General features: G+C 45.5%; 2 protein-coding genes across 3 annotated transcripts in view; one reads left to right on the plus strand and one right to left on the minus strand.

The window, feature by feature from the left end:
- The window catches only part of LOC143941218 (uncharacterized), a 354,111-nt gene that overhangs the window by 81,906 nt on the left and 257,344 nt on the right, over nucleotides 1-14,861 (plus strand). The window lies entirely within an intron of this gene.
- The window catches only part of PLXNA3 (plexin A3), a 162,963-nt gene that overhangs the window by 32,821 nt on the left and 115,281 nt on the right, over nucleotides 1-14,861 (minus strand). Inside the window, exons 13-18 of the mRNA XM_077463262.1 lie at nucleotides 11,656-11,776; nucleotides 9,300-9,436; nucleotides 9,036-9,206; nucleotides 8,749-8,842; nucleotides 1,994-2,236; nucleotides 215-358 (exon numbers count right to left, since the gene is read on the minus strand). Coding sequence (XP_077319388.1) covers nucleotides 215-358; nucleotides 1,994-2,236; nucleotides 8,749-8,842; nucleotides 9,036-9,206; nucleotides 9,300-9,436; nucleotides 11,656-11,776 — 910 coding nt within the window. The remainder of the gene's footprint in view (nucleotides 1-214; nucleotides 359-1,993; nucleotides 2,237-8,748; nucleotides 8,843-9,035; nucleotides 9,207-9,299; nucleotides 9,437-11,655; nucleotides 11,777-14,861) is intronic.

Below are 14,861 nucleotides of genomic sequence, written 5' to 3' on the forward strand. Positions count from 1 at the left end.
TCCCCCTTCTTTCCCTTATAGCCCGGCTCTCAGAGACCTGCCACACACGAAGGCTGGGTCCCGGAATGGATATGAAATCCACCCCCCCCCCCCCCCCAGCACAAGCATTCTCCCCTCCCACAGCGCCCCCTAGAATCAACTCTTATCAAACATCTGCTTCTTTAGTACATATACCCCACAGTGGCAGGTTACGGAATGAGAGATGTTAGCTTACAGTCACGCGATGTTCTCCTGTCTGGCTGGGAGAATCGCACAGCAGCTGAGTGTCGGACACAGTAAGTGCACACGGTTCATCCCCGATCAGTACTGTGTAGTTCAGCTTTGCTCCTCCAGGGGCAGCAGGCTGCAGATTTCTTCCCTAGATAAAAAAAAAAAAAAAAAAGATAAAAACACAAATAAACTACCCAGGGTAGCAGTAGTGAAAAAGTTAAGAAGTTTCAAAGAAAAAGGTACTACTATCCCAAAAAATAAATTAAAGCGGAGTTCCAAACAAAAGTGGAACTTCCGCTCATCCGATTCCTCCCCCCCTCCAGTGCCACATTTATCACCTTTCGGGGCGGGGGAGGGGGGTGGGTTTAAGGATACCTGTCTTTCACAGGTATCCTGTCCCCACTTCCAGGAGCCCGCGCCGCGGCCCTTGACATCACAGCTCGGCTCCCTCCTCCTTCCCATGCTGCTGGGCCAATAGGAGAGAGAAGCAGAGCCTTGTGCATGCACAGTAGTGTTCCCAGCTTGAAGCCGTAAGGAGACACTGCCAGGTTCTCTTACCCGCAATGGTGGCACCAGCACACTCAGCTGCGGGTGCCAACATCGCTGGACTCCAGGACAGGTAAGTGTCCTATTATTCAAGTACGTGCAGCTGCTGGCTATTAACTTTTGAAGCAGTGGGCGGACCTCCTCTTAAAGATTAAGGGAAACCTATAATGAGAGAAATATATGACGTGCTATTGATCAGCTACGTCTTAAAAATCACAACTAGCTGGCAATTGTGCCATTTCTCTGGCAAAACAAAAATCGCAAGTGACCCAATTTATAACTAGATTTTAGAGTAAGATGGCGTACGGTACACATAAAAGGGCTTTGCAGAGAGCAAACAAAACAAAATGCATTTCCAAGCACACTTATTATTTGTTAGCCTCAAGTCAATGTGAACGGAACAGAGATGATGACACTCTCCCTGCATCCATGTGAACACGCTGGTGCCCATGCAGCCAACTACCAAGCACCAGTGCAGTCCAGTGGTAAAAGGAAGAGGAGTAAATCGTAAGCTCCACATGTCCAATTTGTTCAATTTTCTCCTTGTGACTGAATATAGTGGTGGGGGAGCAAGGCAAAGTAGAGTATGGGCTGAAAAAGCTTTGGTCCACTAGAAGTTTGAACTTAGGAGGGTAAATCTTCATTATTATGCATCAGATAGTTAAAGAGTTTGTCAAGCCAAAAACCTCTTTTCATTTTGGATAAAGTGGAGCAGGAAAAAAAAAAAAACAACTGTCTGGTTTTTACCATCTGGGGCTCCATTAGAGAGAATTTCACACTTGCTGACAGTTGTTAGAAAAATCTTCAACACAGAAAAAAAAAATTATATATATATATAAAACAGGTATGTCCCACTCTACCTAAAACACATTTTTATTTCTCTGTTACTGTGTGAAAGTTTACCTTACTTCCTGCCTAGTAACACATCCTCAGCGGGACAGGAAAAGAGGGTCTTGGATAGAAGTAAAAACCCGACATGGGTTCTAACCTTTTCTCACTCTATCCAAAACTATAAAACAAGTCTATGCTTTGCACACAATTTAAGAAGAATCCGCATGTGACAGTCAGAACAAATACATACAATACAATACAATATACCGTACTGCACAAAGGACTATACTAAGCGAGAACAAGTGACACCATATGTATTACTGTCACATCTGTTTGGTCTCTTACAACACTTTTTTTTTCCAGATTAACATTAGGTTAAAATGAATGTTGATTTTATTTTCAATACCTTGAGGATGACATGTGAGCCTGGCTTTATCTCCAGAGTGCCTCCAGGTCCGAAGGGCTCCACCACGGGGTTGGGGTAGTAAGTAAATGTGGTGAAGTTCAAGGTGAGCAGGCTTGTTACATTGTCCAAGACAAAACCAAACTCGTCTGGCTGAACACCATCATCTGGAAAAGCCTCTCCATTAGAGGGGTTGATTCCCGGAGCCTTGCAGAACATCAGGGTGTCATTAAGGATTTGGCATGTCTAAAAAGTATAGAAAAAGTCAGGGTTAGAATCAATTATATATATTTTCTGGGAGTGAAGAATTCATTGGAACACGGGTTTCAGTATTTTATGACAAGATTTTCACACCTGTACTTCATTGATCTTACATATTCAACATCATATCTTAGAAATAGTGATCAGTAAATAATAATACAGAAACTGAAAAGGGTACCCTCATCCCATATTGACAAAACAGGGAGCTCATAAAATGTTTTACTCCAATTTTCACCCACGAGCAAAATAAAGGGGACTATTATGGTACCCAAATGAAGTAATCATAGAATATAATATTTCATAAAATTAACATTTATTAGAAAGTTTATAAAAAAAGACAGACAAAAAGAAATATCATATCTTGTATACAGTTTTGGAATGCCTCCCTTTAGGGACCACCAGTATGTCAATGAATTCAGCGGGCTACAAGAAACCGAGTTATCTGGAGTGTCTAGAGTTCTTAAAGTAGAGAGCAAAGATTTAGAGCAGACCTTCTGGAGATCCGGGAGGATCTGGGCAATGGCGAGCAAAAAATAAAAAAAAAAGTTACCAGCCTGGTATAACCCCTTCTACTTCGAAACATTACCAAGTTTGGTGGCAAACCAGTACCAAGAACATGATTACAGACAGAAGTGAGACCCGGGTCCCTCAATGATCTACAAGAAATGTATTTTATGGCAAGTATAAAAATCCAATTTTCTTTGTGCACATTGAGGGACACAGTAATTCAGAGACTGATAGGACATCAAAAAGCAGTCCAACTGGGGGGATGGTCAAAGGCAAAAAAAAAAACACTTATGTCTGGAATCAGAAGAGGTCTGAACATTCCCCTTGGAGAATGTGTGAATAAAATACTAGATGGGAGCCTGGCAAATCTTGGGAATCCATAGTCTAAAGTAAAGGATCTCAAAGCTTCAACACCATATTTTTCCTGTGCAAGACCTAGGCCGCGTACACACGCGCGGACTGTTTGCCCAACCTTGTTCGTCAAACAGTTTCGGCAAACAGTCCGCTCAAAATTTGCATGAGCGGACTTGCCCACACACGAGCGGACTGTTTCAGCAAACTGTTTGCCAAACAGTTCGCTCAACTTTTGAAATGAACGGACTCGCCCACGTAAGGAGGAGGCAAATCCGCCCATTTCGAGCGCGTGTACAGGTAGGCGGGGCCCGCGAAGGAGACGTCGCGGGCTCCGCCGCCTGGAATGGGCTTAAAGGGGAACCCCAACGCCGAAAAAAATCGGCGTGGGGGTTCCCCCAAAGTCCACACCAGACCCTTGTCCGAGCACGCTACCCGGCCGGCCAGGAAAGGGGGGCGAGCGAGCGCGCCCCCCCTCCTGAGCCGTACCAGGCCGCGTGCCCTCAACATGGGGGGGTGCCTTGGGGAAGGGGGGGCCGCGCGGCCCCCCCACCCCAAAGCACCTTGTCCCCATGTTGATGAGGACAAGGGCCTCTTCCCGACAACCCTGGCCGTTGGTTGTCGGGGTCTGCGGGCGGGGGGCTTATCGGAATCCGGGAGCCCCCTTTAAGAAGGGGGCCCCCGGATACCGGCCCCCCACCCTATGTGAATGAGTATGGGGTACAATGTACCCCTACCCATTCACCTGTGAAATAAAGTACAAAAAAAAACACAACACAGGGAAAAAATATTTTATTGCACAGCTCCGGGGGTCTTCCGTCTTCGGGGGTCTTCTCGCCGGACTCCTCCGCTATGTGTGTGTAGCTCTTTTACTAGCGGAGGAGTCCGGCTTTCTTCCTCCCCGCCGCCGGCCTCTTCTCCCGACTTCGGGGGTCTTGTCCCCCTCTTCGGTTCTTCTGCCGGGCCACCGCGCCTTCTTGTAGCTCTTTTACAGGCGGTGGCCCGGTCTTCTGTCGCCGCTGTCGTCGCCGCCGCCTTCCGTTCTTGTTCTTCTTCTTGTTCTTCTTTTTCTTCTCCTGGAGATGTTGACTCGACGAGCTCTCCGGCCGGAATGCCAGAGCCGCGCTGTGCGGTCACTTATATAGTGACAATGGGGCGGTGTCACATGGTATATGTCACATGGGTTGGTCACATGGTGACCCCGCCCCCTTACGATGTCATAGTCCCCATGTGACATCAACCCATGTGACCAACCCATGTGACATATACCATGTGACACCGCCCCATTGTCACTATATAAGTGACCGCACAGCGCGGCTCTGGCATTCCGGCCGGAGAGCTCATCGAGTCAACATCTCCAGGAGAAGAAGAAGAAGAACAAGAAGAAGAACAAGAACGGAAGGCGGCGGCGGCGACGACAGCGGCGACAGAAGACCGGGCCACCGCCTGTAAAAGAGCTACAAGAAGGCGCGGTGGCCCGGCAGAAGAACCGAAGGCGGCGACAGAAGAACGGAAGGCAGCGGCGACAGAAGACCGGGCCACCGCCTGTAAAAGAGCTACAAGAAGGCGCGGTGGCCCGGCAGAAGAACCGAAGAGGGGGACAAGACCCCCGAAGTCGGGAGAAGAGGCCGGCGGCGGGGAGGAAGAAAGCCGGACTCCTCCGCTAGTAAAAGAGCTACACACACATAGCGGAGGAGTCCGGCGAGAAGACCCCCGAAGACGGAAGACCCCCGGAGCTGTGCAATAAAATATTTTTTCCCTGTGTTGTGTTTTTTTTTGTACTTTATTTCACAGGTGAATGGGTAGGGGTACATTGTACCCCATACTCATTCACATAGGGTGGGGGGCCGGTATCCGGGGGCCCCCTTCTTAAAGGGGGCTCCCGGATTCCGATAAGCCCCCCGCCCGCAGACCCCGACAACCAACGGCCAGGGTTGTCGGGAAGAGGCCCTTGTCCTCATCAACATGGGGACAAGGTGCTTTGGGGTGGGGGGGCCGCGCGGCCCCCCCTTCCCCAAGGCACCCCCCATGTTGAGGGCACGCGGCCTGGTACGGCTCAGGAGGGGGGGTGCGCTCGCTCGCCCCCCTTTCCTGGCCGGCCGGGTAGCGTGCTCGGACAAGGGTCTGGTGTGGACTTTGGGGGAACCCCCACGCCGATTTTTTTCGGCGTTGGGGTTCCCCTTTAAGCCCATTCCAGGCGGCGGAGCCCGCGACGTCTCCTTCGCGGGCCCCGCCTACCTGTACACGCGCTCGAAATGGGCGGACTTTCCGAGCGGGAACAGTCCGCTCATTTCGAAAGTACAGCGGACAGGCCCACACACGGGCGGACTGTTCGCTCAAACACAGTTTCAGCGGACAGTTTTTCGGAATTTCCGAAAGACTTTGTCCGTCCAACTGTCCGCTGAAACTGTCCGCTGAAAGCCCACACACGAGCGGACTGTCCGCCCAAACACTGTTCAGCGGACAAGGTTGGGCGAACAGTCCGCCCGTGTGTACGCGGCCCAAGAAGGATTTTTCTTTTCTTTTTTTTTTTTTTCAGCTCAGGCAAACGCTCTATGAAGATAGATGGACAACAAATGCAACCTTGAGAGTGCAAAGGGAAATATCCCAGATAGATTCAAAAGGTAGTCTTAAGTGATGATAGAATCAAATTTAGATCCCATGGAGTGTCATGTGGCAGAGCACAGGGGAAGCCACATGACAGACACCCTGTACAAAACTCCTCAAAAGAGTGAGAATGAGATCACAAGTGTTAGATCTGCCCCCTTGATGGTACAAGTCAAATTCTGAGCTGGGCGTGATTGAAGAAAGGACAGGATCTTTCGAGATGGTGGTTTCTCTACTAGCATCAAGCAAACTATGCCTTCTATGTGCGAGAATTAGCTTTGCGAGAAGTATACTTCCTCGTCCTTCAGTATCGCAGGAATTACTGATTTGGAGATGCCCCTGTCCCAAGACCTGGGCAACAGCCATGCTGTTAAAGCCAGCTAGAATGAAACTGGATGGTAAACCAAACCAAAAGATCTGGAAGAACCCACAGAGCAACTGCCAGGAGTCTGATTAGGTCCGAGTACCACATCCATCTAATATAGAGCAGCGGGGATCAACAGAATGCCCTCCATCTTGATCCTGGCAACAAAGGAGTTTTAGGGGAGGAAAAGTGTAGATCAGGGTGTACCGATTCCACCAGTTATCCACGGTTTCCTCCAGAGGATCTCTGTACCCCTTCTGGTTTGTTTTCAAATCTAGAGGCCAGCAGCTTCATATCCTGAAATATCTCCAGTTGTCGGTAACATTCACCAGGGTCCAGGCGATGCTGGCTGAAGAAATCTTCCTGCCAACTGTCAAAACCTGGAATGTAAATAGTGGACAAGGCTGGAGTGTGAAGTTCCCAGACAGAATTCTACCTCTGACATGGCAAGACTTCTGGTTCCTTCGTGGTGATTGAGGTATGCCACTGCTGTTGTGTTGTATGACTGAATTCCAACCAGATGACCCCCTCCTAGTTGGGGAGTCCAGCATTACAGGGACAACCAAATCGGCACCTATGTTCCAGAAATGTTAAGGCAACGAGTTTCCTTTATTGTCCAAATCACCTGCACCAATAAGGTGTCTAGGATTCCCTCCCAGCCAAACAGAATGGGACCCAACACGAGGATCTTCCAAGACACTGAAAGGAAGGACTTCAACCCCAGAGCCAGATTCCTGAGCCAACAAGCCGGGGACAACGTGGTCCTTGGTATGTGGCAAAAATGTCTGTCCAGAGACTGAACCAACTTATCCCCAAAGACAGAATGAACCAACTTGTCTCACAAAAGACAGAATGTTAAGTGGTAGGGGTCTGGAGTGAACTGGGTAAACAGGATTGCTTCAAAAGAGGCTACCATCCAGCAGCTAGAACGGTTCTGCCCAGACACTGGAAGTCGACAAACATGCCTTCCTTTGGGGATTAAGCAATTGAAATTGACTGAATTAATAGCTTGGAACAAATGTGGTCTAGGTTTTGATATTCCTTGGAATTTATTCCATGGGCTGCAGAGGACTCCACCAATGCAACTGTCTAACCTAAGTGGAATGTCTCCCTCTCAATATCTACCTATCATACTGCCTTGACCCCTCTATCCTCACCTTCATTCCCCCTCTTCTCTTTATATGTTACAGTGCTACACGACCATCCAAACCATAATCTCTAGTCTCATCAGACGGAAATTGTGACACACAGAGTTTCACCCCAAGAGAAATCACGCTTAGCACAACAAAAGCCCTAGCACGATTGTAATGAGTGGGCACCACTCGTTGAGTGTATAGTGGTGCTCACCGACACCCTTAATAAGTCATGATAGATGATATAGCTACACAGGCTTGTAGATCAAACTAACTCAAATGAAGCTAACAAATTCCCTATACCATGAGACGCTACGGTACCAGTATTGAAATGTTTATCTCCATCTATATGCTATTGAATGACGTATTTGTGTACTGTACACTTTTCGTTTCTCAATAAAAATAAGATTTAATTAAAAGAGGCTACCATGGGTCTTAGAACTCTCATATAGACAGACTTGAGCTGTCTAGGAGACCCAGATACTTCAACAAGAGCCAAATCCAGCTCCAATTTCTGAAGTTCGGGATCCAATTGAAGATTGTTCTGGGACTGCGCAGGTCTGAGTAGAACACCTGTAACTGTTCCTCTGCAGGTACTGGAGCTATAATCCCCTTGGTCCAGAAAACCTCCAGGGTGACGTGGAAATCTGATAATCTGTGTGATGACGCAGACAGGTTGGGTGGCATAAACGGAGGATGGACTGACAACAGAATGGTAGCTTGCATCCACTAGAAACCACCTTCCTTACCCAAGCATCCAATATGCTGGCTGACCAAATGTCCACACAGGCAGACATTCTCTGGGACAAAAAGTAGTGGCCTGCAATCCTTCAAAGACTGGGAAAGCCGTGGATAGATCAGATAATGATTTTGCAGTAGTAGGCATGGAAGCACACTTATAGCCTCTGTGGTCAGAGTAAGTAATTAAGATTGCAATTTGGCCCATAATAATCTTGCATGAATGCAAGATTTGGCACAATGATCCCGAGATCACGCCAGGATGGAGCCAAGGATGGAGCTAAGGAGGACTCCGAAGAGGACAAAATTCCTGGTTGTCATTGTCAATCCCTTAATTGCAGGAATAATCTGAGACACACTAGGAGGTGGGGGGGGGGGGGGGTTTATACTGAGCTGGTCACTGTTTTTTCATTTGCCAGTGCCCAGTAGTATAATCCAACAGTCTCTGTATTTCTGTGTCCCTCAAAGAGTTGCTAAAAAGTTTGGTATTTTCCTGGCTTTACAGAGTAGCCGAAATATGCAAATAAAATACTGGCAGAACAGAGGTAAGTGAATAAAGATTCTGGCGGATTGCCTACAGTCCTGCTTTAGCTATTCGTACAGGACACAAACCCTATAAAAAGTCTTTACAGGCCAAACATAACACGACAAATATTTTTACTATTTGTAAGGTTCCCATTATCACTGCCCCGCAGTGCAGTGTAAAATATGTCAGAAGCCAGTCTACCAGATGCAATCTAATAACTGAAATATAACTGAGTGGATTGACCATGAAGACGGAATCCTCTAGCACTTACATTTATGATCTCTATGCCAGCATACTTGGACCGAATCCGCGGATCCTGAATGGTCATTAGGTGGGTCCCGGTCACTGTAACTGCTGTGCTTCCACTGTTCAGAAAGAAATGTAAAAATCAAACAAAAAGGTAATTACACCCACAAGCAAAGCATATAAAAGTATCAATTACTGAGTAAGAAATTACAAACTTGAAACTACACTGAAGCACACGGACAGGACGTGTTGAAGAACAATAACAAAGTAGAAGTTGCCCATCTGAAACGGACCACTCTTGAACCCACTCACTTGAAAATACTCCAAGCTGGCTCCAGTCGAGAGATAGTGGGGTCTTCAGTGTAGGTAAAAATGACATCTTGGTTCCACACACTTGCCCGATCGATTCGCAGAGTGATGGTGGCTGTGCTGGGGCCCTGTGATGAGGCTGGTGAGATGCATACAATTTCACGCATGTTTCTCCTGTTGTGTAACAAAAATGAATTGTGACATATGATAGCATAAAAGATAAACAAGAGGAATTACAGCTGTTGAGAAGAAAGAACCAAAACTTACTTGACAAATCGGCATTCTGAGTCTCTGACCAGTACAGACACAGCACTACCAGCATCCAGGTTTTTGCCACTAATGGTAAGTCGAGTGCCGCCTGATGCTGGGCCTTGCTTGGGGCTCACTTCATGAAAAGTAGGAGTCTACAGGTGGAGAATAAGAGAAATCATCCATTGGTTTGGAAACTTTACTTATAAGTAATTGTTATTGGACCCTTCCCCTCCCCAAGTGTTGTCAGTATTTTGAGATACAGGAGTGTCAGTGTTCCAGCATTTGAAAACACTAATGGGTTGATTTACTAAAACTGGAGTGCGCAAAATCAGGTGTAGCTGTGCATGGTAGCCAATCAGCTTCTTCAGCTTGTTAAATTAAGTGATGACAAAAAAGAAAAAAAAAAAAAAAAAAACACAACAGGAAGCAGAGCCACACCAGATTTTGCACGCTCCAATTATAGTGAATCAACCCCTAAATGTCAGTATATGGAGATCACACATTTCAACACACTGAAGTCCTAAATATTAGCATTTGGAGGTCCTAGGTGTCATTATATTGAGATGTCCCATTTCAGTGCATCAGTACAGGGAGGAAGCAGTTATTTAGATTCCAAGTTTTAGTATTTGGAGCTTCCAAGTGCCAGTGTGGTTTATTTACTAAAGCTGGAATGTGCAAAATCGGTCTCACTTCTGAATAGAAATCAGCTTCCACGTTTTATTGCCAAAGCTTTATTGGACAAGCTGATTGGTTTCTATGCAGAAGTTCGATAGATTTTGCACTCTTCAGCTTTAGTAAATAAACCCGTATGTATATGGAGATCCTGAGTGTTAGCATTTAAAGGTCTTAAACATGAGTATCTGGAGACATTAGGTGTCAATGTATCATTGCACTGGATCCTGCAAGTATCACTGGATCAGGGCCGTCTTTAAGGCAGGGCAAAAGGGGCAGCTGCCCTGGGCCCGGTAATTGTTGTGGGGCCCAAAACAGCTGCCTCATACTTGCCAACTATCCAGGTTTAAATTCCCTTGTCCCTTGAAGTTTTATTCCTGTGCTGTGTCCCAATATCTGTGTGAAGTGCTGGTACTAATGCTGCCCAGCTCTGCCCTATTGTTGTGTGCAAGTGACTCACCTGCAGACCCTGTGTTTACATATAAATAACCGGCATTCATATGTAAATAGCGACGACAATACTAAGTAAATAGCTGCGGCTGGCGGCATTTATATGTAAATAAAGGCGGCATTCCTATGTATATCATGCTTCCCTGCTGTGAGGAGGTGATGTGCTGTAACCTCTAGCAACTAGTCAGTGAGCACTAATGATATGCTGTAACTGCTGGCAACCAATCACAATTGCTGCCTGATCTGATACAGAAAACTGATTTTAGGTCTAGCTGCTATTTATTGTATGTTTCAGAGTAGGTGGAGAGGGAAAAAATTTTGCCCAGGGTCCAATCTATATTAAAGACTGCCCTGCACTGCATGCTGGGTACCGACACGAACACTCTGAATTCTTGTATGAGCAAGCTGCAAGTTAAAAATGTCACTGCTGTCTAAACTAAAATGTCACTACTGTCTTGTAACTTTTCAAAGACAAAATCTGCTTTTCTATTCTTTTAACAACAACTCTGTCAAATGAACATATGTTCAATATAAAAAGGCCATCGGCAATTAGTGGCAAAGTATTTTTACACATTTTCTGACAGCAAGGGAAAATGTCCGTTCAGACAGCCCTAAACTGCCAGAGATGTCCTTATAGGAAAAGGTTGTGGTTACAATGTACGTGGGATGAAAAGTGTATGAAAAATGATGTTCTTATTGTCACATTGTTCCACTTCCATGTCTGGTGAAGTGACGGAGAAGGACACAGATTACTGGATTGTCATGGTCAAGAATAGTTTGATTTCCAGTCAATGCCCAGTTAAAAAGTTATTTTGTTTTCACATCTTGGAAGATGCATTAAACACGTGTTACACAAAGCAAGCCACTGAAAGGTCAAGGGATATACTACCCTATAGCAGCTATGCTCAACCAGGGTCCCTCCAGAGGTTGTAGGGGTTCCTTGAGCTGTGGCTGAAGAACCACCTTTTTGATGGCGCCTACAGAGTTCAAGGTTCAGCATGACTTAGCAAAGCCCAGCAGCATGACACCAAATATATTTTTAGCGGTCTTTAAGGGGAACATTCTTCCTATTGACCACCAGTATAAGGGGCATTGTTCTATTGACCCCTGACGAATTGATTTTAGTAAGGGTTCCTCAAGACTAACATTATTTTTAGGGTTCCTCTAGGGTTAAAAGGTTGAGAAAGCCTGCTCTATAGTCTATGCATTGATTCAGCTACATCTTTACATGCTTTTAGAATAATCTTACCACAAAAGTGTAAAGCTGATCAGACTGCGTTCTATACTCGGCACTACAGTCTCCAATACAAAGCTCCACCACACCAGGGGCAGGGTTAGGAACCAGTGACTCCTCCATTTCACATACAATCCTGTGGAGGGAGAATGATACAGATAAGAAAATCCATACATGAATACACTGAAAAAAAAGACACAGGTGTGCAGGGCTCCGCCCACGTCACTCATTTACAGTATTCTGTGAATGGGAGACTACAACTACCAACAGCCTTTGTGGCGGTCGGGTTGTAGTTCTCAATGAACTACCATGGTGCTTTTGAGTGCTGTGGGAGTTCATTGAAAGTTTCGCTATGTGTGTAATGGAATGCCCATACAAGGTGAGAGCACACGGCTTACACAGATTCTGAAAGGGATCTGCATAGCACTCACAATCTGCTGATCATTGGTGCAATGCTTTGCAGGCTCCCAAAAAAAATAAAAAATAAAAAATAAATAAAGCACTTTTTTTAATCTGCAAAAAAATGTGCATGTATATATTTTTTTTTAAAAGGTAACCTCTCTTATGCAGATTGTTCATTGGGATGACATGTTGCCTGGTTGTCTTTGTTCTCCACAAACATTAGACCTTTATTCAAACAAGGGCTACGGATAAAGGTTGGTCTACTTGGACAAATGACACATAAAAAAAGTGACATAATGTATAAAAGTATCCTTATAATTAAAAACAACAACAAAAAAAGTTTTGCCACATGGCAAAAGGTAAGTGCGCCCCTATATTTACCACCACTTCAAATCCATAAATGAAGGATTTCATATTAGGAAATATCAAGGTGTTCTGTCGGCAGGACACAGGGGTGAAAGCAGTGTGCGTCCTGGGGGTAGGATACAAGAGAGACCAAATTATGTTAAGGGCGTGAAATGATCTCAATGGTGGAGCATGAGGTGTTAAAACGAAATTCAAGACTGGAGGCCAAATCCCCCAGTAAGAAACCAAAAAAGGGCAATGTGGTGTTAATACTATAGGATAGGAAAATAGACACCCTAAGGCGGTCATGAAGTGTATTGGGGAGACCTTGCCGATAGACTTTCAAGTGATCCAAGAAACCAGATGATTATCCAGCTCACCAGACTCGGCTTACAGCTAAAAGATCACATTTGGGTGGACATATCGAAGATTGAATGTAGAACTATTAAAATTTGCAGTTCACACCCAACAATATGATGAATGCCAGCATTGCTAAATGTAAAAATGACTCTGAAGCTGAAACTTAAAAAAAAAAAAAAAAAAAGGATCACGTGAGCTCGGCTACCAGCAGCGTTAAGCAGCCCATAATTAATGCAGTGTTCTTTTTCCACCACAAGTGGAATTGCTTGATTCCACCATTAACACATTCAGTGTTGATGGGGGAATCCCTCCTGCAGTGCTATTGTGTTCAGCCGGCGGGAAGCCTTCCCTGAGAGCAGAACAGAATGATCACTGCTGGCAGTGATCACACGAAAAAAAAAAAACCCACCAGGCTACCCAATGGATGGACAAGATCTTGGCCATTCCCTGCTGAACTACCCTGTTTCCCCTAAAATAAGACCTAGTGTGATTGTCGGTGATGGCTGCAATAAAAGCCCTACCCCCCAAATAAGCCCTAGTTAAAGTCCTTGTAGGTCTTCTTTTCAGAGTAGGGCTTATTTTTGAGGAAACAGAGTAGGGCTTATTTTTGAGGAAACAGAGTAGGGCTTATTTGGGTGGTAGGGCTTATATTTCAGCCAACACCGACAATCACGCTAGGTCTTATTTTAGGGGAAACAGGGTAGCTGAGATTTGATCCATCTATGGCCAGCTTTAGTTATGCAGGGTACACGCATACTAATGCCAGCACTGATCGGATGCTGATTTTCCAGCACGTCTCTTCCAAAAAAAAAAAAAAAAAAGCCAGCCTTAAGGGGTCTTTATTCATCAAAGACTGCAGGCCATCCATTGTTTGCAATAAGACCTGTATAGTAGGCTTAGGTAGTAGGGATCAGCCAAACGCAGCCTCTTTGCAGAAGTACAGGATGTAAATATAATAAGCCAATATGGCTGCCCTCATGTAGTTATATCATTACAAACTATACAGAAACTTTTTTTTTTTAAGCGCATAAATACAAGATAGAGGAGAGAGGGCTGCTGGTCCGGATGTAAAGAGGGCACTGGGGTGACTGTTCTATCCACATAGGTGCTTTGGTTGGTTTAACCTTCCAGGATCAGAAGAAAACAAGAAATCAGTCTGGGAGATCACTTCACCTTTATAGAAAAATTGTAAAAGGCGAACAGCTGATACTCTGCTCCCCCTCCCCCCTGGTCCCAGTATACTTATGTCTGAGATCACTGGGCTGTCAGCAACCCCCGCAGCCAGTCTAGCGGTCCGGGAATTTAAAGTCACTGTGATAGCGCTGGCCAATCAGAATTAATTTGGTTTGTCCCAGAAGCACTGCATGGAGAAGCAGGAATTTCAATCCTTGGACTGCTGGACCAAATGTGGGTGCCGACCGCTCTGAACCCCTGGAGGGAAGTAGAGGAGATTTTTTTTTTCTAGAAAGGTGAACTAACGCTTTAAAAACATCCGAGTACACATCTTAAAAAGAAAAATATTATAAATTGAATTTCAATAATATGCAACGAGTGTCACTATTTTAAAAGGACGATAAGAGGCATGAAAGTGTGTAATTTAGTTATTTTTTAGGTCGGTGTTTTTAAGTTCAACAAGTTAAAATTGTAATGGTGGATGACAGACTGGTGGCACACAGGCCTTGGCTGTGGGGAGAGCTTCACAATAAGTAATGTAGGGGAGTCACAGCAGGTGTGTGCACCGGCCCTGGATGGCGATTTAATTAGGAAAGCAATGAGGAAATGCACCATCCATCATCCTGTAACTATTTATCTACTTGCAATTTGTGCAGCAACTTCCTGGCGCAGCCGACGGTGGAGAGAGTGGCCGTTTGATTCATGGCGAGACCATTACGTCTTAATTGCTTCTTACTGAGTGTGGGAGAGCGAGATTCCGTATAACGTTCATTAAGCAGCGGGCTCGCTCCCTCTGGCTGAACAAATGAATTAGATGGACCTTGGAGCCCAATCTGCAGGTGATGGTGGTCGGTGGGTAATAAAGGGGTTGCTGGCAGTATTCATAGTGAAGGTCAATAAAAGAGGAGACATCCTAAATATTAAGGATTCATCCTAAAGTG

Source organism: Lithobates pipiens, unplaced genomic scaffold, assembly GCF_037356315.1.
Source record: "Lithobates pipiens isolate NorthernLeopardFrog02 unplaced genomic scaffold, aLitPip1_a1.2 Scaffold_3, whole genome shotgun sequence".
Taxonomy (NCBI): domain Eukaryota; kingdom Metazoa; phylum Chordata; class Amphibia; order Anura; family Ranidae; genus Lithobates; species Lithobates pipiens.